The sequence below is a fragment of the Microtus pennsylvanicus genome, chromosome 13, assembly GCF_037038515.1.
Source record: "Microtus pennsylvanicus isolate mMicPen1 chromosome 13, mMicPen1.hap1, whole genome shotgun sequence".
In the NCBI taxonomy this organism is placed as follows: domain Eukaryota; kingdom Metazoa; phylum Chordata; class Mammalia; order Rodentia; family Cricetidae; genus Microtus; species Microtus pennsylvanicus.
Window position 1 is genome coordinate 68,937,180 of NC_134591.1, and position 20,766 is coordinate 68,957,945.

The 20,766-nt window shown below is 42.7% G+C and overlaps 1 protein-coding gene across 3 annotated transcripts in view; it reads left to right on the plus strand.

Moving 5' to 3' along the window:
* The window catches only part of Usp48 (ubiquitin specific peptidase 48), a 71,611-nt gene that overhangs the window by 25,641 nt on the left and 25,204 nt on the right, over positions 1-20,766 (plus strand). The window contains exons 10-19 of one of the 3 annotated variants that reach the window (XM_075946008.1): positions 2,126-2,254; positions 2,760-2,909; positions 7,145-7,342; positions 9,027-9,141; positions 11,028-11,158; positions 15,461-15,532; positions 18,511-18,635; positions 18,736-18,858; positions 19,261-19,322; positions 20,263-20,373. In XM_075946008.1, the coding sequence (XP_075802123.1) occupies positions 2,126-2,254; positions 2,760-2,909; positions 7,145-7,342; positions 9,027-9,141; positions 11,028-11,158; positions 15,461-15,532; positions 18,511-18,635; positions 18,736-18,858; positions 19,261-19,322; positions 20,263-20,373 (1,216 nt within the window). Of the gene's footprint in view, positions 1-2,125; positions 2,255-2,759; positions 6,398-7,144; positions 7,343-9,026; positions 9,142-11,027; positions 11,159-15,460; positions 15,533-18,510; positions 18,636-18,735; positions 18,859-19,260; positions 19,323-20,262; positions 20,374-20,766 lie in introns of those variants that run through there. The other 2 variants (XM_075946009.1, XR_012907491.1) reach the window with 2 other exon arrangements.

The window sequence follows — 20,766 nt, forward strand, 5'->3', positions numbered from 1 at the left end:
TATTGTTTGATATACTGAAGATTTTAGTTATTTTGAGAGAGTCCCAGGTTGGATGTGCCTCTTGGTTCCTCTGCCATGGTACAGCTGGGATTACACCTGTGCACTAGCACACCTGGCTCACAGCTGAGTTGCCAAGGTTTCTTGGCTCCTAGGCCTGCCTTGCTGGCTTAGTGTCTCTAAGTCTCATTCCATTTATAGACTGTGACTTTTTTTCCCTTTTTTGGGGGGGGGGGGAATTGGGGCCAGGGTTTCTCTGTAGCTTTGGAGCCTGTCCTGGAACTAGCTTTTGTAGACCAGGCTGGCCTCACAGAGATCCGCCTGCCTCTACCTCCCGAGTGCTGGGATTAAAGGCGTGCGCCACCACCTGGCTGACTGTTGCTTTTCTTGTTAGTGTTGCATGTCTGACATAGAAAGCTGAAGGCTGAAAAGCTTTGAAAAGTGAAGCTCATGATTTTAGGGCATTGTGGGCCTTCATGGCGGGGAAGGTCTTGAGTAAGCAGCTCAGCTCTTGACGGCTGAAGTATGTGGATATCCAAGATGAACTTTGCGGTAGAGAGCGCTAGGAATAAGGACCAGCCCTACCACACTATAGCTGCCAGTCTGCCTCATCCTAAACTTCACACCTGTTCTAGGTTCTGCCACTAGCTGGGGAATAAGCATTCTAAACAGGTCTGTGGTGGGCTTTTTTTTTTTTTGTTTGGTTTTTGTTTTTTTTTTTTTTTTCGAGACAGGGTTTCTCTGTGGCTTTTTTGGAGCCTGTCCTGGAACTAGCTCTGTAGACCAGGCTGGTCTCGAACTCACAGAGATCCGCCTGCCTCTGCCTCCCGAGTGCTGGGATTAAGGGCATGCGCCACCATCGCCCAGCTTTTTTTTTTTAAAGTTCCTAATTTTCAATGTAGTGTTTTTTTATGGTAACACTGTTAAGATCAAATTTATTTTATTGTACTTTTCATAAGGTAAGCCTTAGATTGTAAGTAATTGTGTTTTCATTTTGTGTGTTTCTTACTGAAGTTTATTGTAGCTGTCTACATTGTGGCAATGGAGTTACGGAGTTGTAAGAGTTAAAGTCTTAGGGAGCTGGAGCAGTTGCTTAGCTGAGGATTTGGTGCATGCTGGGTGGTGATGGCACACACCTTTAATCCAAGCGCTATGGAGGCAGAGGCAGGCAGATCTCTGTGAGTTCGAGGCCAACCTGGTCCACAGACTAAATTCTAGGACAGCTAGTGCTACACAGAAACTTTTTCTAGATGTACTTGTTGCTCTCAGAGGATAAAAGGTCTGGTTCTTCGCACCCACATCTGGCAGCTCACAGGCACTCCAGCTCCATGTGCTTAGGGCTTCCTCCACAGGTACCTATACTTATGTTCACATATCTGCATGCACGTGTGCGCGCACACACAATTTAAAAATAAGTCTTTTTAAACGTCTTGTGAGGGTCTACCATCCATTTTATACATATGGCAGTTCTCAATTTTCAAAGAGCTTAAGAGAATCTCTTTGCTTGTCAGTATTCTGTTCTGATACTTAAATAACTTTTTCATTTGGAATTTTTGAGATAGTTTTTGTTTGTTTTGTTTTGAGTGTGTGCTTATTTTTCCTGTTTATAAGTGTACCACAGGCTTTTCTGCCCATGGAGGCCAGAACAGGTTGTGTGATCTTCAGAAGAGTGGCAGAACCGGAAGCAGAGTTACATTTGGTTGTAAACTAACACTTGGTGCTGGGAACTGAAAACTCTGTTCCTCTGCAAGAATAGCCCGTGCTCTTAACTGCTGAGCCAGATCTCCACTCCTAGAAATTGTGTGTGTGCATGCATGTGTACGTGCACTCGGGTGTATGCAGAAGTCAGGTCAATCTCGGGTCCCCCGGGTGCCATCCACTTTGTTTTTTTGAGACAGGGTTTCTAATAGGTTGGAGTTTATTGTTTAGGGCCAGCAATCCCCAGGGATTTGCCTATCCCCACTGCTTGAGTACTGAGATTGCAAGTGTGTGCCACTGCACGCAGCTTTTTAAATGTGCCTTTGGGGGATGTTTGTGCACTGAGCATATAAGTAATTTTTTTATGTATCCCCCAAATCCCTAAGGTATGGACCATCTAGTCAAGTTGTCTTTTATTTCTTTATCCCAGCAGAGCCTTCTAAATCCCAGACCCGTAAACCCAAGTGTGGCAAAGGAACTCATTGTTCTCGAAATGCATACATGTTGGTTTATAGACTGCAAACCCAGGAAAAGAATCACACAGTGGTTCAAGTCCCAGGTAATCACTTTTCTAAATTGTTTCTGGAGATGCTGTAGAATTCTGTACTTCCAGGTGGATTAGTGACCATCACCAGACTGCTCACATTGTAGCAGGTCTCTTCAGTATGGTAGATGTCAATGAAAGTGAGTGCTGGTCACAAATCAACAACTACTGAGTTTTTGGAATGACTGAGCCTTAGGAATGTTCTATTACCCCAACCTCCCAAAAAAGGCAGAAACAATTGTCAGTGTTAGAAGGTAGCTTAAATTGATGCTTGGTTTTATTTTGTTCCACTTGTAGAGCTAAAGAAACTGGTCTCCCTGGCCTGTCCTACACACTGTAGTGTAGAGCCATTTGATGTTTCTGGGCAGTCGGGGTAGGGATCACCTGACTGCATTCCACCTTCGGTTTCACCAGTAGAGGGTTCCATTCATTCATCCCTAGATGATAATGTGCATATCAGTGTAATCTTTGTCCTTGGAAGAGAGGGTAAGATTGGTTTTTGTGTTTCTCTCTTGGATAGCCTTTCTTCAAGAGCTGGTGGATCGGGATAATTCCAAGTTTGAGGAGTGGTGTGTTGAAATGGCTGAGATGCGCAGGCAGAGTGTGGACAAAGGCAAAGCGAAACACGAGGAGGTGAAGGAGCTGTACCAAAGGTTGCCTGCTGGAACTGGTCTGTGAGATATTCCAGGACAACACTATTGCCATTGAATGTCTGGGGTTTTGCTTTTGTGGTGCTTTAATCTTTAAATGTTGTAAAAGTGTTTATGAAAAACCAATTTTCTCTCCTAGAGGCCAGCTTAAACACTCTAAAATCACTATGGAAACTGGCAGTAACTAGATATCAAGCATCCTATATAATGTTGTCACTTCCTTTTTGAATTGGGAGGCTATTCCTGAATGATAAATTCTAGGTCAACTCTCTGCATTTTTGACCTGTAAAGACCTTTTTACTGTGGGCTGAAGAGATTGCTCAGGGGAAAAGGTGCTTGTTGCCAAGCCTAAAAACCTGAGTTTGATTCCCAGGACACACATGGTGGGAAAGAACTGACTTTAACAGACTCTTCTCTGACCTTTGTATGCTTGCATGCCAACCTCCTCACCATGCACACACATACTGTCATAAATGTTTTTAAAGAAGATATTTTACTTCTAGGCATGGTGGTGCATACCTTTAATTCCAGCACCTGAAGAGGCAGAGGTTGTCAGATCCCTGTGAGATAGAGGCTAGCCTGGTCTACATAATGAAACTTTGTCTTAAAACCAATTTTTTTTCTTCTGTGAGATAAAATGTTTCTAAAGCCAGATCTGCTTGGATCACTGTGGCCTTTCTTCTGTTTTTAAATACTTTGTTTTCTAAGAGTATTAACTGATGTGTGTGTGTGTGTGTGTGTGTGTGTGTGTGTGTACAATTTTTCATATAAAATGTTGAGGTAGAAAATCTTATCTAGTTCACCTCTGATACAACCTGCTCATCTGTTTATGTGTCCTTGTTTATTCAAATTTACCTTGTGCCTTCAGTGGCTATGAATTGTTTGTCAAATCACAAAATACATCTGCCAGCCTCGCTCCTGCATATGGAGGAGAGCAATGTGTATGAACTTAAAATAAGCATTCAAGCATAAAATTGTAAAGATGGTTTCACTTTTTTGTATTAATTTTCCATTGCTGCTATAATTTATATCAAAGAAGACTTACATCCCTAGGCCAGTATGAATAGTCTTGAGGTGTTTCCTCCTGTGACTGGTACAGCTCAGATGAGGGTCATGTGCTTGAAAAGATAGGTCCCGACCCAGCACCCAAAGGAGGAAAAATGTCACACCAAACTGCTGCTTGATTTGATTCACTTCCTTCTTTGTGACTTGGTACTTGAACTGTGTTTAAGTGCTAGAAGTATCTGAAAGAGTCACTGACCTGTATTTATTAGGAAATAAACTCAGGAGTAAGAGCTCTCAGTTCATGGGCCTCCAGTCTAAAGTGTTGGCCATAGAAATCTCTTCTCCAAACTGTCGTCAGTTTCTTGGACTGTGCAGAAGGAAAAGAGGATTCCTGCCCCGAAGACAGAATGGCATGAGGGAGTGAGGGTGAAGCTTTGTGGGGCAAAGTGCATGCTTGTGTCTGGAGAGACCCTGGATCGTGAACCACTCACTCTTAGGGCGCCATGATGGCTTCTATACCTCGACCAATCAGGATCCTTACCTATTGGGAACTCCTCATTCTAAAACAATCATCGTTTTATATTGTTGTATGAGTATTCTTTTGAAAGGCCACCTGTCCTAAAAATCCAAGTCTCAGTGTAAATGAAAAATCACATTATCATTTTGGCTGCTGTTATTTAAACTTGAAGGTGCTTGAATTCTAGAGAAACGGTTATATTTTTTCATGCTATTATTATTCAGGACTCTTAACTTTGTTATACTCAAAATCCATTTTTTAAATTTTATTTATTTTGGACCTCACATCAAACTCACTCATGATATTTGACTTATTTCAAGATGACCTTGCTCAGTAACCCAGGGTGGCCTCAAATTCATGACAGTTCTCCTTCCTCAGCTTCCTTGGTGCTGGGATTACAGGGGCATCACCGTAGCTAATGCTTGCTCTCCCAGTACCCCAGCACACTGAAGCCAAAGCTGGGTAATGATGAGTAGGAGGTTAGATCAGTATTGTGTACAGTGTCTGCTACTGTAAAGGCAGAAGTGATTTTCCCCCCAATCTTGGGATATTACATTAATTTATAATCATTTAAAAGCTAAAATAGCAAACTTCATTTGGGAAGTTTTCAGTGAGATTCTAGTAGATGATTGGACAGGTTACCTTGGACCTACCTGCCTTTGAGCACATATTCATTGTGTGTCTTTATCGTCCAAGGACTTCCTCCTTATAGTGGTTAATTTTTTTGTCTTCTGGGACAAGGTCTCCCTGTAGCTCAAGCTGGTCTGGAACTCACCATGTAGCTCCTGCTGGCCTCAAACACGGGTGACCCTCCCACTTTAGTCCCCTGAGTGCTGGGATTATAGATGAGAGCCACCACTGCCAGCTTCAATAGGCAGATCCATTTGGCCCATCCCCCCAACAGAAGGTGTCGCCCTCTTTTCACTTTTCTGTGGATGCTGGAAGAACAGAACCTGGAGAATTATTCCTTAAGTGGGAACCTGTATCAATCCCTCACTCTCCTTGAAAATACTCAAAACTTTACTCTCTGACTTTGTATAGGAAGTATTTAATATTGAAGACTTTATTTCCCACAGATAAGGGTCACCCTCACACACACCTTCCTTTTACACTCAGCCTAAACCTGATAAACAGCACAGAATGAGGGAGGTGTTTTGAATATAATTGGTTATGGTATGATTTGGGGGTCTGGGGTGATACTAGTACTGGGGATTGAACAAGGGCAGTGCACAGTCAGGGCAGTCTCTCTACTCTGAGCTGTGTGCCTCACTAAAAGCATGTATGTATTATTGTTTTGCTTTTCATTTGTTGATGGTGTTGGGGATTCGGCCTAGGGCTGCACTCATGTTAGGCAAATAGCGCATCATTGAACTACACCCCAGCCCTTGTCATGCTGATACTTGTAGGATGCCACGACCATTTTACCTGTCCTGTGTCTTACGGTCTCCTCTTATAGATTTTGTTTGTATGTATAATTAACTTTTCTATATCTCTTTTCTTCCAAAAAGCTCAAAATGCTTCACATATCTTATCTTTTACACTCAGCAACATCTCTGTGAGGTAGGTAGAAGGCAGGTATTATTACCTTCATTTTGCAAATTAAAGATCTGAAGCCTAGAGAGTTTAAGTGACTTGCTCACGTTGAGTTTCTAAGGCAGAACTTGGATTAGACTTTGGTCTCAGCAGGCAGGTCATCTCCCCCTGCAGCTGCCTAGTGCTGCCCCTTGCTGTCCAGTTTCAGTGCAAAAGTGGATCTGATACGCCAATTTTTTTTTTGTCAAAACATTGAAATGTTTGAACTAAAATGAAGTGGGAGTTAACTTTCTGGATGTGTGACTCCGGGGATGTGAAACTGGTCACAGTGAGCTTTGCGTTAAAGTGTCTGCCCCTCAGATCTCGCCAGAAGTAGCACACGATACAAATACATGAATTCAACCTTTGTGTGTTTTCTTCTATGTTTTATGCTGGGACTCACTGGAGATCTTTGTAAGTAATCAAAGCTGTCCCTTTATTTTTAACTTTGCCTTTTGGGGAACTCTGGGACTCCCTCTCCCCAAGTTAAAATTTGTTTTGAAATGTCTGGTGTTCTTAGTTTTTGAATTTGAAAACTGATAATTCTGTTCTAGTGTACTCTGCCCTAGAACTTATTTCAAATGCATTATTTTCTTGAAATTAATAACAATGAAATGAATAGATCGTAACACAGACTTTGGGGAAATCATAAATACTTTTTCTTAACACCAGTCCCATCCTGGATTCAGGAGAGTTGAATGATGAAATGAGCTTGTGAAGTGTGGTTGTAGGTGACAATGTTAAATTTTTAACTCAGCTCGATCCTGACTTCTCATTTTAATCTTCAGATATATATCACACAGTTGTGCAGAGTAAGGGATGAGGTGATGATTTTCCATTCAGCACCCAAGTGTCCTCATGGAAGCTCTGCTGTGCTCTCAAGCAAGGCACTTCTCTCTGTGGATGCCTCTTGTAGAATGTGGCTAATAATACCCGCCGATCCCATAGGGCTCTGTGCAGATGTGTTTCCATGGATAACGCGAGGTCACAGAAGTGCTAGCTAACTGGGATTTGTAGTCACACATCAGACACCTCCCACTGATTCTTCTGATCCTGCTGACTTTGGACAAAGTTTGTGCTGTCTTTTGAGGACAATGACTTGTATCACCTAGTCCAAAACTGTAAAAGTACATAGTTTCTTCCCATTCCTTTTTTTCTCAGAGGCCTATGAATTTGTCTCTCTTGAATGGCTGCAGAAGTGGTTGGATGAATCAACACCCACCAAACCTATTGATAATCATGCTTGCCTATGTTCCCACGACAAGCTTCATCCAGATAAAATATCAATTATGAAGAGAATATCGGAATATGCGGCTGACATTTTCTACAGTCGCTATGGAGGAGGTCCAAGACTAACTGGTAAGTCAGAGTGTCCATCCTCTCGGCTTACACTCTACTCTCTGAGATCAGTACTGGATGACAACCTGAAGTTAACTGAGAGACTGAGCATTCTTATACTTTGCAAAATGGGCTCACCAAGTAGAGCTGAAGTGCTGCTAGGCGACTGGTGGAGTGCAGACAGAATGGATTCCCAGCACATACACTAATCTTTCTCAAAGCCTTGAGCCTTTGTTTGCAAAGCTCATTCTGTCTTGCTTGTGTAGGTTTGGGAAATTGCTTCTTAGTTTCTAAATCTGCTTAGTTCTTGAATGTACAGAAGCTATATAGCCAAAAATAGCCAATTTGTTTAGTTTTGGCTACTTCTTCTCAAGCAAGTGTCTATTTATTTCTATTTAAAATTTTTATTTATTTAGTATGTCTACACTACATGTTCTTTTTAATGAGCAACTGGCCACATGGGTTCTATGCTAATCTCCACTGAGGCTAAGGGAATTGCATGACCTCCAGTTCCTCTTTCCTGAAGTGAAGTGCTACTTTTGGTTATGCTTAACATTTAATTATATGCTCTAGGCCTTTTGCATTCTAAAGTACTCACCATCCAGAATTAATAAATTACGCAATGGGAATCTTTTTGGAGGGGGGGGGGTTCTCTGTGTATCCATGGCTGTCCCATCCCAGGCTGTCCCACTTTGTAAACAAGCCGGCCTTGAACTCAGAGATCCATCCACCTCTGCCTCCTGAGTGCTGGGACTAAAGGCGCATACCACCACTGCCTGGCTAAATCTTTTTATAGGTGTTTTGACTGCATGTATGTCTGTGTATAATGTGTATGCCTGGTGCCAAGAAGGGCAGAAGGGGGCATCATCCCCTGGAAATGTAGTTATGGATGTGAGCCACCATGTTGGTCTTGGGAATTGACCTGGGTCGTCTGCAAGAACAAGTGCTCTTAACCACTGAGCCATCTCTCCGACTCCCGTAAGATCTTTCAAGGAATCACATTTCAGGACCGATGTGATGTCGCTGTAGGTGGAAGCACTTGCCACAAAGCCCATTGACCTGAATGCTTCCCGGGACCCCCTTGATGGAAAAAAAAACAGACTCCATGTAGTCCTCAGATGTGTACTGTGGCACATGCATGTGCACGTGTATTATATACCCACAGTAATAACAAATGAAATTTAAACACAGAAACAGCATGTGATTTCTAGAGCATCTGTGCACTGTGCTATGTCCTCTATTGTTCTCATCCCTTCAGTGTTCTGTGCTTGGGAAGTCATGTCTGCATGAAGACTGTTACATGTATAGTTGTTGGATATGTTGTTGACCCTCCCTCCTCTAGTTAGATTCGTTTGATTAACTACTATAGTTGATAAACACTGTCTTCATTATTTAGAAAACTTAATGTATGAGTGAGTATCTAGATCAACAAGATCGGGATATAGAAAGACTATTGTAATAATTTGATTTGGCCAGGTGTGGTAGCATACGCCTTTAATCCCAGCACTCGGGAGCAGAGGCAGGCAGAACTCTGTGAGTTTGAGGTCTCCCAGGGCTGTTAAACAGAGAAATCCTGTTTTGGGGAGTGGCAGGAATTTGTGGTTTAGATTTAAAATTCTTGTGTATTTTGTTTAGTACTGGAAACATTCTCAAAGGAAGTCTGTGTGAGAATGAAGTTTATTTTCATTGTCTTTCTTGCCTTTAGTGAAAGCTCTGTGTAAGGACTGTGTTGTAGAACGTTGTCGTGTACTGCGCCTGAAGAGCCAATTAAATGAAGATTACAAAACCGTCAACAATTTGCTGAAAACAACAATGAAGGGGTATGTTACACAGCATGCTGTTTATGAGAGTCTACAACATTGCCAGGCAGTAATCAGACAGCTGCTTGCTCATTTTAGGAAAGAGTTGACTGTTAAGTGAAGGTTGGTAGCCGAGCAGTTCTCAAGTAAAACCTGTACCATGAGAGTAGCTAGGAATCCAGCTGTATTCCTAGCACTTTAGAGGCTAAGACAGGAGGACATCTTGGGCTACAGGAGCGAGTGAGCATCCTTTACTTTTTCCCCCCACAGTATTCACTTACATGTGTATGTGTGTTTGTTCATGTTTGTGGGCGTGTGCACGTTTCCTGACCCGTGTAGACATGAAAGAGTACAGCTTTCAGTTGGTAGTTCTCTCCTTTCACTGTGTAGTCTAAGGAATTGAACTCAGGTCCTGCCATGCTTGACAGCAAGCGCCTTTACTGCTGAGCCCAGGATGCTTAACAAAAATATTTTTCTTTCTGCGGTTGGGGAGATGATCTTGTGGACTGTGGGCTTCCCTTGCTAATATGAAGATGAGTTCAGGTCCTGAATAGCCACATAAAGAGTTACATGGTCGTCCCAGGAGGCAGAAGTGGGGGATTCCTGGGACAAGCTAGAAGCAGTGGGCTCCGGGTAAAGAGACCCCTCCTCAGTGAATAAAGAGGAAGACCACTGACCTTGCACCTCTAAACATACATGTGCACTTTGTACCTTTAAACATATATGTGCTCATGCACCTTTAAACATTGCAAAACACACCGCATACACATTTCTTAGTTTAATTTAAAAAATTTATTTATTTTATGTGTAGGTGTTTTGCCTGCATGTACATCTTGTTTATGTATGTTTCCCACAGAAGATGCAAATGGTCATTGGATCCCTGGGGAATAGAGTACAGACAGCTGTGAACCATCTTTTGGGTTCTCTTAATCAAACTCAGGTTGTCTGAAAATACAGCCAGTGCTCTTAACCACTGAGCCCTCTTTCCAGCCTTAAACTAGAAATTTTGTTTTGTTTGAAACAGGGTTTCTCTGAGTAGCTCTGGCTGTCTTGGAACTCTCTGTAGACCAAATTGGCCTTGAATTCACAGTCCACCTGCCTCTCTGCCTCCTGCGTGTTAGAATTAAAGACATGTATCACCATCACCCAGCTAAATTAGAATTGTCTTAAAAAATGAATTTTTGCAGTGCTTACTCTGTGAAAATAAATTGAGTCAGACACAGCCTTCGCTCTGTAAAAGAGGAAGGGGAGAGGTCTGAACCTGACCACGTGAGCCAATACTCAGACTTAGAGTACAGAAAGCTTTTCTGGAGAACCATCACTCAGGCCTGGGAAGGTAGTGTCTCCTTCAGCAAGGATGAAGTGATGCTGAGACGAACGGGGGACTCAGTGGGTGTTGGGTGTCAAACCCCACTCCACAGAGCACCTCTAATTCAACCAAGAGTCATTAAGTGATGGCACCTGCTGTGTTCATGTCATTTGTTCCTAAGTATCTCCTAGCAGACCTCAGCCTGGTCTCCCTTTGGCCCAATTCTACAAGGCCTCCTCTGTGACATCAGTAAGGGTGTGTATACCCAAGTATCTTTGTGCCAACTTAGATGCTAAGAGTTGTGTGTGCTAAGAGTAGTGATCAAGTGGAAGAAAGTTGAATATGATTGAAACGGATTTGAACTCAACGTATGAGAAAGAGAGCATGATCTAGAGTGGAAACAAAGCAATAGACACCTGGAGTTGAGTAGTGAGGCATGAAAATGGCTCGAACCAGGAATCGGATTAAAAACAGTTGTGTGCACAGTAGTGATTTGATTGTTTATAATCATTTTAGTTGTGGGCTTCAGGGGAAAGACATAAAAGGAGGGAACACTAAGAGTCACCTGCTAGGGCTTAACATTCTCTCTTTTCCACAGCAATGATGGATTTTGGGTAGGAAAGTCTTCCTTGCGCAGCTGGCGCCAGCTGGCCCTTGAACAACTAGATGAGCAGGATGGTGAGGCGGAGCAAAGCAACGGGAAGATAAACGGGAGCCCCTTCAGTAAAGGTGATGGGGGAATCCATGACTCCAGAGTTAGAATCTTTGTAGTTTTTTTTGGTGGGGGGTGGCTTTGTTCTCTTTATCCATGGGGTTCCTTCCACCACCCCAGCTGCTGCTGCTTTTGCACTGTAGGTTTCTGTGCCTAGCCTTTTCTTGAACATTCACGAGTGCTTGCAGAGTTGAAGTATCTCCATGGCAAAGCTGCACTGTGGTCCCCCTCCCGCCATTTCCCCACAACTGCACTGTGTTCAGCTTGCTCATGTGCTCCGTGGGAAACACTAGGCCCTAGCCTTTCAATCTTCATTTTCAGTAAAATTGCCTTAATAAAAATTTATGCCCCTGTATGTTAAGATGTTTATTAAGTCTCAAGGTCTCAGAAACAGCTAAGGGCAAATAATAGATGTTCAAACTTTTGAAATTCCACTCACAGACTCAACAGAGCCTTGGGGGCATCTCCTTTAGTGAGCTCTGGGCTCAAGTGCCACCTAGTCGCTCACGTGCAGAGTCATGTCAGTTCTGCTCCAGCCTCCAGGGAGGGGAGGGTAATGGGCTTCAGAAAGCCCTGCAGGCTGTTGAGCTCAGCAGTTTGGCTTTAGGATAGCAGCCAATGACCAATGTGACCTCTGCACTCTGCCTCAAAGAGGGCAGGGCTTGGAAAACTTATTACTTGTTCTTTCTTTTTGAGCCCTGCTTTCAGACAGGAAATCATGTTATTGTAAACCTAGCAGTAAACAGATGCCAAAGGCATTTAGAATAACTTAGGTCTAAACTGGAGACTCGTGATTTTGGCCATCACTAATTTTGAGGTCAATTATGCTCACTAGTGCTATGTCGTTAGTGACTTGTGAATAGTTATTTTCACCCGATTTCCTCCCTCACACCCTTTTGTTTTGTTATTTTATGGTACTTGACCTAGAACCCAGGGTCTCACACTAACTCGGCAAGTATGCTACCTCTCCACTAACTTACAGCTCTATTGAGTTTATTCCCAAATACTGACATTTATATGCTTGTATTTTTGTTTTTCGGGACAGGGTAACTCTGTGTAGCCCTGTCCTGAAACTAGCTCTGTAGACCAGTCTGGGGTTCTTCAATTCAAGAGATCACTTCCATCTTCCTCCTAAGAACTGGGATTAAAGGTGTTCATTCGCCACTACTGTCCTGCTGTTATATTAAATTGTTAAGCTTTGTTGAAATTATGTATTTTCTACACTTAACCATTATTTCCACTCCTTGCTTCCTTTCCCTCCCTCCCTCCCTCCCTTCCTTCCCCTCCTTCCCTCTCTTCTCTCCTCTCTTCTTCTCTCTTGTTTCCTTTGTGTGTGTGTGTCTGTGTGTATGTGTGTGTGTCAGGGTATCAAGCTCACTATTTAGCACTGGCCTGGAACTTGACATCTTCCTGCCGCACTCTACTGCTGTAGTTACAAGTGCGCACCACACCTGACTAAGCATTACAGCTTATAATGTCTGTACTTAACATGGATTCCCAGATGATGCTCCTTTTAGAAAGGAGCTGTTCTAGTTTGTGTCTTGAATGGGTAGGAGGACTAAACTTGCCATTTGCTGAGCATGTTATCTACTGCTTAGCTGGATTCCCATTCTCTTGAGCTGTGCATTTTCAAATTTTAGGTTTTCTTTTCTTTTTTCATTTTAGACAGTTTCACTGTAGCCCTGGCTATCCTGGAACTCACTATATAGTACAGGCTGGTCTCAAAATGGCAACGATGTGCCTGCCTCTGCCTCCCAAATGCTGGGACTGTAGCTACCCCACCATGACCTGCAGTTAGTTTTCCTTTTGATTAAAATATTTTATTGATCTGGAGAGGTGTTTCAGTAATGAGAACAGTGGCTGCTCTTCCAGAGGACCCATGTTCAAGTCCTAGCATCCACAAAGTGGCTTACAATTGCCTGTCAACCCCAGTCTCAGGGGATCTGATGCCCTCTTCTGGCCTCCTTGGCACCAAGGCTACATGCCAGTGCTCAAACACCCACCCATATACATACAATTTAAATTTGAAAAGATATTTTATTGTTCTTTCTGAAGATATTTTATTGTTTCTGTGATGCAAGGGCTTAGCATTGATTTCAGTTGTGTGCTCTTGTCGTTAGAAAACCCTTGCTACAGTTATAGTGGTATCATCTGACCTAGCACACACCTTCTCACTTCATACATCAGCTCTTCATCTTATGTAGACTTAGAAAATAGAAATGTCTTTACATTGGGCTATCTTGAAAATATTTTCCATTTTGCTTTCCCTGTAATAGGCCTAATTTCAACTCCTCTTCCCATTCTTTTTTTTGGGGGGGTGGGGTGGGGTGGGGTTATTTTTGTTTTGAGACAGGATTTCTTATGTAGCTCTGCCTATCTTGGAACTTATTATGTTGGCCATGCTAGCCTTGAACTCACATAGATCCACCTGCCTCTAGATTGCTGTTATCAAAATTGTGCACCAGTACACTCAGCCTCAGACTTTTTGAAGCTTAAATGTAACAATGTGTCATTCCTCCCTCTCCCAGTCCCTGCCAGGAGGCAAGAAACCTGCTGGGGTTTCAGGGACCGTGCTGCACTGCTGGCTGCATAGGCACTGTATGGATGTGTGTACTAACCGGATCCGGTTCACTTTTCCACAGTCAGTGTGTGGGGACAGAGGTAGCGAGCGTTCTTACACGTTATGCTATGTGATGTCCAGTTTACCTGCAGTGCTTCATCCTGTACTATTTTCCCAGCAGGCCAGAGAGTCAGCTACATGTGTAATTGGCACACACTGCTCTGTGATGGGTGCAGGCTCCTGGATGACTAGGGAGCGTTAGATGCTTGCCTCTGACTTGCTAATATCAAGAGTTTAGGAGTCTGATACAAGAGATTAACTTGGTGTTGACACTTAACCTTTTCCAAAGTTATTATTGAGGTTACCATCTCACATTCAAGAAATAACTTCTGTTTGTGACAGATGACAGAATGTATCTGATTGTGTTCTTCTTGCCCCTAGTTCTCTACCTAAGGTTTTTTTGGGGGGGCATGGTTCTGTTTTGGTTTTTTGACACACTGGGAATCAAACTCAGAGACTTGCACGTGCTGAGCAAGTGTTCTACCATTGTGTGACACTTAAGTCATTGTTTTAGCTTTTTAAGTAACTTGTAACATTTCCCCCACTTTGAGGAGCCCCATCAACCAGGCTAACATTGAACTTATAGTCCTCTTGCCTTCACCTCCCAAGTACTGGGATCATAGGTGTGTTTCTTCACACGTGGCAGGATAGACTGAGTGTGATGAAACTGTCTCCTAACCTGGAAAGCCATTGAAAAACTAGTCCAAGACAGGTGGATCTCTGTGAGTTTGAGGCCAACTTGATCTACAGAGCCAGCTCCAGGACAGGCTCCAAAGATATGGAGAAACCATGTCTCAAAAAACAAAACAAAACCAAACAAAAGAAAAGGGGGGAGGGTGAGAAAAAGAAGAACTAGTTCAGTCTCCAAATGTTGAAGATTTCTTCCTTGATTGATTTCCAGTGTCTAGGATTATACATGGTGACAGTGTAGACAAGGTCAGGGAGGTGATGACAGGGACGCAGACTTCATAAATATCATATATCCATGTAAGGGTCTGTTGAATCGCTCAGGGCAGGGAGGTGAAAGTGGTAGTAGATGACACTTGACGAGAGCTAATAGAATATATAAATTTTCAGATTGAGAAAAAGCATGTTTTATTGGATAAGCTTTTGTTTGTTTGTTTTTTCCAGACAGGGTTTCATTGTATAATTCTGTTGATGAGGCTGTCCTTGAACTCAGATCCACCCACCTCTGATTCCTAAGTCAACTTATTTTCCTTTTATAATATTAATAATAATAATAATAAATAGCTGGATAGTGGTGGCACACACCTTTGATCCCAACTCTTGGGAGGCAGCAGCAGGCAGATTTCTTTGAGTTTGAGACTAGCCTGGTCTACATAGTTAGTTCCAGGACAGCCAGAGCTGTTGATACACAGAGAAACCCTGTCTGCGGAGCCGGGAGGAGACAACTTCCCACACAGGTCAAGCCTGCCCTGATCTTCCCACCTTCATTGTCTTCAGTGCCGGGATCACAGTGCAAGCCAGGGTCGTTGCATAACTCTTCAAATCCTTCGCTGTTGTTGAGGTTTTCTCCTTTCCTCTTAGGGAAGGGAGGTATAGCCTGCTCTGCGCGCTTGTACAAGTCTCAATTGCCTTGATTTTTCAGAATTATTTGAAGTTTCTTTGCTTAAAGTTGTGCTGCTTTAATTTTTAACTATAACAGCCAGAGCTGTAATTGTCTCTTCTTTTTGATTAGATGAATCAAAGGAAGAAAAAAAAGAAGAGGAGGAGGAATTAAATTTTAATGAAGACATCCTGTGTCCTCATGGTAAGCTAGAAGCTTGTATCTGTTGTCCGTTTGGCATCAGCTCCCACCATGTTTCATTCCTTCCTTTCCCTAAAGTTCTGTTTGGATTTCATTATGTAGTCCAGGTTGGGTATCATCAACTCAGAATTCTTTTGCCTCTACCTCCTAAGTGCTGGGATTACGGGAATGTGTCAGCACACCTTCCTGAGAATTCTTTTTATCCTGGACTCATAGCAAGTTCTAAGCCAACCAAGGTAATACCCAATGGTTTTAAATATAATTCTTGATTTTCTTTTATACTGCATTTATATGCTCATTCATTCATTCATTCATTCATTTATTGAGAAACCTCAATAGCTCTGGCTAGTTTCAAACTTAAATTAATCCCCATGACTCAGCTCCTGGATACTGAGATTCTGAGTGCAACACCAGGCTAGACCAAGTTTTGAATCCCATTTTCTCAACCTCTGGATGCCCACACCAGGTCTGTGGGGCAGGTCTGTATCATAGTAAATCTGGTGGCATTTTATTTTAATTTTTAGCATGTCTGTGTGAGTATGTGTCTATGAGTGCTGGCCTCCATAGAGGCCAGAGGCATTGGAGCTCCTCGAGTGGAATCACAGGTAGTTAAGTTGCCTGAGGTGCATGCTGGGAATTAAACTCCTGTCTTCTGCAAGAACAAAACATTCTTTTAAACACTAAGCTCTCTTCCCAGCTCCTGATCACTTCCTTTTAAAAGTTCATTCTTAGCTTTGTAAACTTCATTATCCTTATCTGGGGACATGCTTCTGTGTGAAGTCAGTTCTCTGCTTCAGCCTTTACATGATTTGCAAGGTTGAACTCAAGTTGACTGGCTTTCATGGCACCACTCTTCTGCTCAGCCATCTTGCCTGTTACTCTGGTTATGTCTTGACATTTGCCAACAGTGTAATTTTCTTGTATTGCGTACATCCTGTTTGTGTGTTGGAGAGAGATACAGATGTATGTGCAGATGTGTCTATACATGGGGATGGAGAGATAGCACCAAAGTTAAGAGCACTGAATTTAGTTCTGTACTCTGCATCTATACATCAGTGCCTGTAGAGGCCAGAAGAGAGGGCATTGGACCCTCTGAAATGACAGTTGGCTATGAGCAGACTTGTAGGTGCTATGAACTGAACCTGGGTCCTTTGCAAGAGCAACAATCTAGCCCTATTTAAGTATCCTATTTTTTAGCAAAATTTTTATGTCAATATCCTATGTATATTTGATTTGTCTCTCATTTTGTGTAAGTTGCTCATAGGATTGTAACCTAGTTAAGTTTTTTCTTTCTCTCTTGCAGTTCAACATTTGTATGTTGCTATGTGTGTTTCATCATTCCAATGATTTTTTTTTAATTTTATGTTTATTGATGTTTTGCCCGCATGCATGTCTGTGTGAGGGTGTCAGGTCCCCTGGAACTGGAATTAGAGACAGCTTTAAGCTGCTTGCTATGTGGGTGCTGTTAATTGAACCTAGATCCCCTGGAAGAGCAGTCAGTACTCTTTATTGTTGGACCTTCTTGCCATTTGCTTGCCACTTTCCTTCAGACAGTCCTTCTTTGTAGCAGAGGCTGACCTTGAACCTTTGACCTCCTCAGGCTCCAGTTACTATACTATATTTTATTTTAGTCTTATAGTACATCACCACACCTGGCTCAAGGTAGCCTTTCCTTGAGATTATTCAAAGGGTCAGAAGAATTGAGGACTAGAATTAACTCAGGAAGATTACATTCTGTATTATTAGACCATACTTGGCATGGCAAAGGCATGTTTGTTGCTCAGGTGCTGTGGTGGCTGCATTGCTCGGTAACTCATCTGTAGGTACCTGCCCAGTGGGCATGAACACAACTTGCATATGGGCCTCTCAGCAATGAAACCCATGTCAGTCAGCCCAGTTCACTCATATTTTACTTTAGCATAGTTGAAAAAAATACAACATAACCAGAAGTCAGACAGGCTGCATGTGATTGAACAGTAAATCGAGGAGCCTCACTGAAATTACTGTGGTTCAGATTATAGCCCTCCTGACATTACAAAAGTGGCAGAGTGGCCATGACCCCTATTCTTTTCTTGTCTTTTGGGATCTTTGAACAGCCAGAGGATTTTTCAAAAGTAATTGCAGGCTGGATGTGGTAGCCCACGCCTGTACAGCATCCCAGTACAGGAGGCTAAAGGGCCATCCTGAGTTACATAGATACAGCTTGCTCCAAGAAAGCCAAGTGCTCAGTGGTTAAGAGCATTGATTGCTCTTCCAGGGACTCTGATGCCTTCTGACTTACATTGGTATCAGGCACCCATGTGGTGCACAGACAGACAGCCAAACATATAAAATAAAATTTAAAAGGAAAAATAAAAGTCCCAAAACCAATTGCAATTAGGGAACAAATTTAGAGGTTGAGTGGCAAGGGCTTAGATTAGTCAGGACATTGTTTTATTACTTAACTTTGATTTAAAGAGAACAGTTTGAGGTCCATACATCCGTGAACATACTGCTCATTGCAAGATACTTTGAGAAGTCGAGCATAGTCTTTTAAGGGAATTAGCAATTTTGTGTGTGGGTGGAAACGAAGTACTCTTAACCCCTGGGGATGGTGCCTAGCATCCTAAGGTGGGTAGAAGCCTGTGTATGCTCATGCTGACACTGCAGCTAGAGACAGTGCTGAAACTCACAAATGAATCAGAGGTTACTGAACAGCAGGAAAAGAGAGCACTATAGACTCTCCATTAGGATAGTGAACAGGAATTAGGCTCTGAGTAGAAGTGCTTGTGATTCAGTCTGACCTACCTGAGTTTGACACCTGGGATCATGTGGTAGAAGGTGAGAGCTGACTCCTGCCGGCTGTCCTCTGACCTGCACACACTTACACACCTACACAGGTGCACACAGAAATATATATACACTTTTAAAATGTTTAAGGAATAGATGTTGACTTCTTTCATCCCTGTTTTTATAAGCAAATTTTTTCTCTTTTAAATTAGGGGGATTAAGCATATCTGAAAATGAAAGGAGGCTCGTTTCTCAAGAGGCCTGGAGTAAACTGCGGCAGTATTTCCCAAAGGCTCCTGAGTTCCCAAGTTACAAAGAGTGCTGCTCGCAGTGCAAGGTACCGTGGGAATGGCGTGCCCCTCCCGTGGAACGGGTGTATATGTAGAGGGAAACATGTTGTCAAAGAGAGACAGCTTAACTGCTTCCATCTTTTTCAGATATTAGAACGAGAAGGGGAAGAAAACGAAGCCTTACATAAAATGATCGCAAATGAACAGAAGGCTTCCCTTCCGAATTTGTTTCAGGACAAAAACAGACCGTGTCTCAGTAACTGGCCAGAGGTACCATGATTGCCACAGAGAGGGAAAAAGTCCCACGACTTTAAAGGCCTCAGCCAAAAGTATTTCAGATCATCCCAGTCCTCTCCTTTTTCACATCCTTTCCTAATTGGGAGACAGACTAGCCCGCTGTTTCCATTTTATTGCACAGCTTGAGTGGGGGATACATTTATTTGCGTTGTAAACAGTGTGGTTCACACTGGGTATGGTCACTCAGATCTATGACCCCAGCAGTGTGGGAGGCTGCAGGAGGATTGTGTTCTGTGTTCTGAGTTTGAGGACAACCTGAGCTACCTAGCAAGTTACATGACAACATGAATTTGAAAAAGAAAATCACCTTGACAATTTAAGGGGTGCAGAGGGGAGATGAAGCTAACACATTATGTTTGTGCTTCTTGTTTCCAGGATACGGATACTCTCTATATTGTGTCACACTTCTTTTTAGACGAATGGCGGAAATTTGTTAGGTAAAAAAAGAAATTTCTTTACTTTTTGTGGGTTGACTGGTATTTTTAAGAAATGCATGGATTCCCTTAATGGTGCATTCGTGATTACTTTTCCTGGCACACACAGACAACCTTTGTTTTCTACGAAGTGACACAGCTAAACCCAGAACAAATATTTAATTAATAATATCCTTTTACATGTATCTCTAGTTTAAAATTATTATTTAAAAGAAATGTTGGGGAGCCAGGTGTAATGGTGCATGCTTTTAATCCCAGCATTCGGGAGGCGGAGGCAGGCAGATCTCTGAGTTTGAAGACAGTTTGGTCTACATAGTGAGTTCCAGGACAGCAAGGGCTACACAGTGAGACTCTGTCTTAAAAACAAAAATAAATAAATAAATAAAATATTACAGGCTGTGGACATTCATGGCTCAGTTGTTAGAAGCACATATGACATGAGCTTTTGGATCTGCATAACCTGTGCAAATGAAGGCTCACTTGTAATTGAGTTCTCAGAAGGCAGAGCCTGGGTGTCTCCAGAACCTGTTTGCTAGTTGAGTAGCCCATCTAGGTGAGCTCTTGCTTCAAGTAAGAGGCTCGGGAAAGTCATGAAGACTCCTGCTATCATCCCTGGGTTTCCGCACACTTGAGTTGTGTACTAGTACACACGTGCCTGCACATAGACGACAGGCATACATATTACCCCCACCCCGCTATAGGCACATGAAAACTCCCCACTCCCCCCAAATTAAAATCTGTCTGGGAATGGTGTTACAAGTCCCAGCACTTGGGAGACAGAGGCAGGCAGATCTCAGCAAGGTTGAGGCCAGCCTGGTCTATAAAGCAAGTTCCAGGACAGCCATGTCTACACAGAGAAACCCTGTGTTGAAAAATCAAAAATAAATAAGAACTATCCTCATGCAGTAGTGTGTTGAATTTACCTCCTGTCTTGTTTGAATAGAAAGCCTGCAAGGTCTACTCCTGTGTCATCAATTGGGAACTCTGCCCTTCTGTGTCCACACGGAGGACTCATGTTTACATTTCCTTCCCTCACCAAAGAAGACTCAAAACTGTGAGTTTCTTCTCTTCGTGTGGCTCTCTGTCCCCAGTGATCAAGTGTGGTTAGGGGATTTTTGTCTAGCATGAAGGTCTATTAGGAATGCGCTGAGCTACTTCACTGTGTTCCTTCTAAATATGACCTGTGACTGGACACCTGTCTTCAAAAAGAGATGGATTGGTTGCTTCTTCATGCAGGATATACAGCCACCCGGGGAAATTTGTTCTTGGCTTTTATTCTCCCACAGTCAACAAGTTACCTGGATGTTTTCCTTTGTCTGGCAGTCTTTCTCTAGGTCAGCTTCATTACCTGTCATATAGTCAGTGTAGTCTTGGTTGTATTAGGTTTGTGCAAAAGGAATTGCAGTTTCAGACTGAAATTTTAGATTAAAACAAGACTCAAACATTT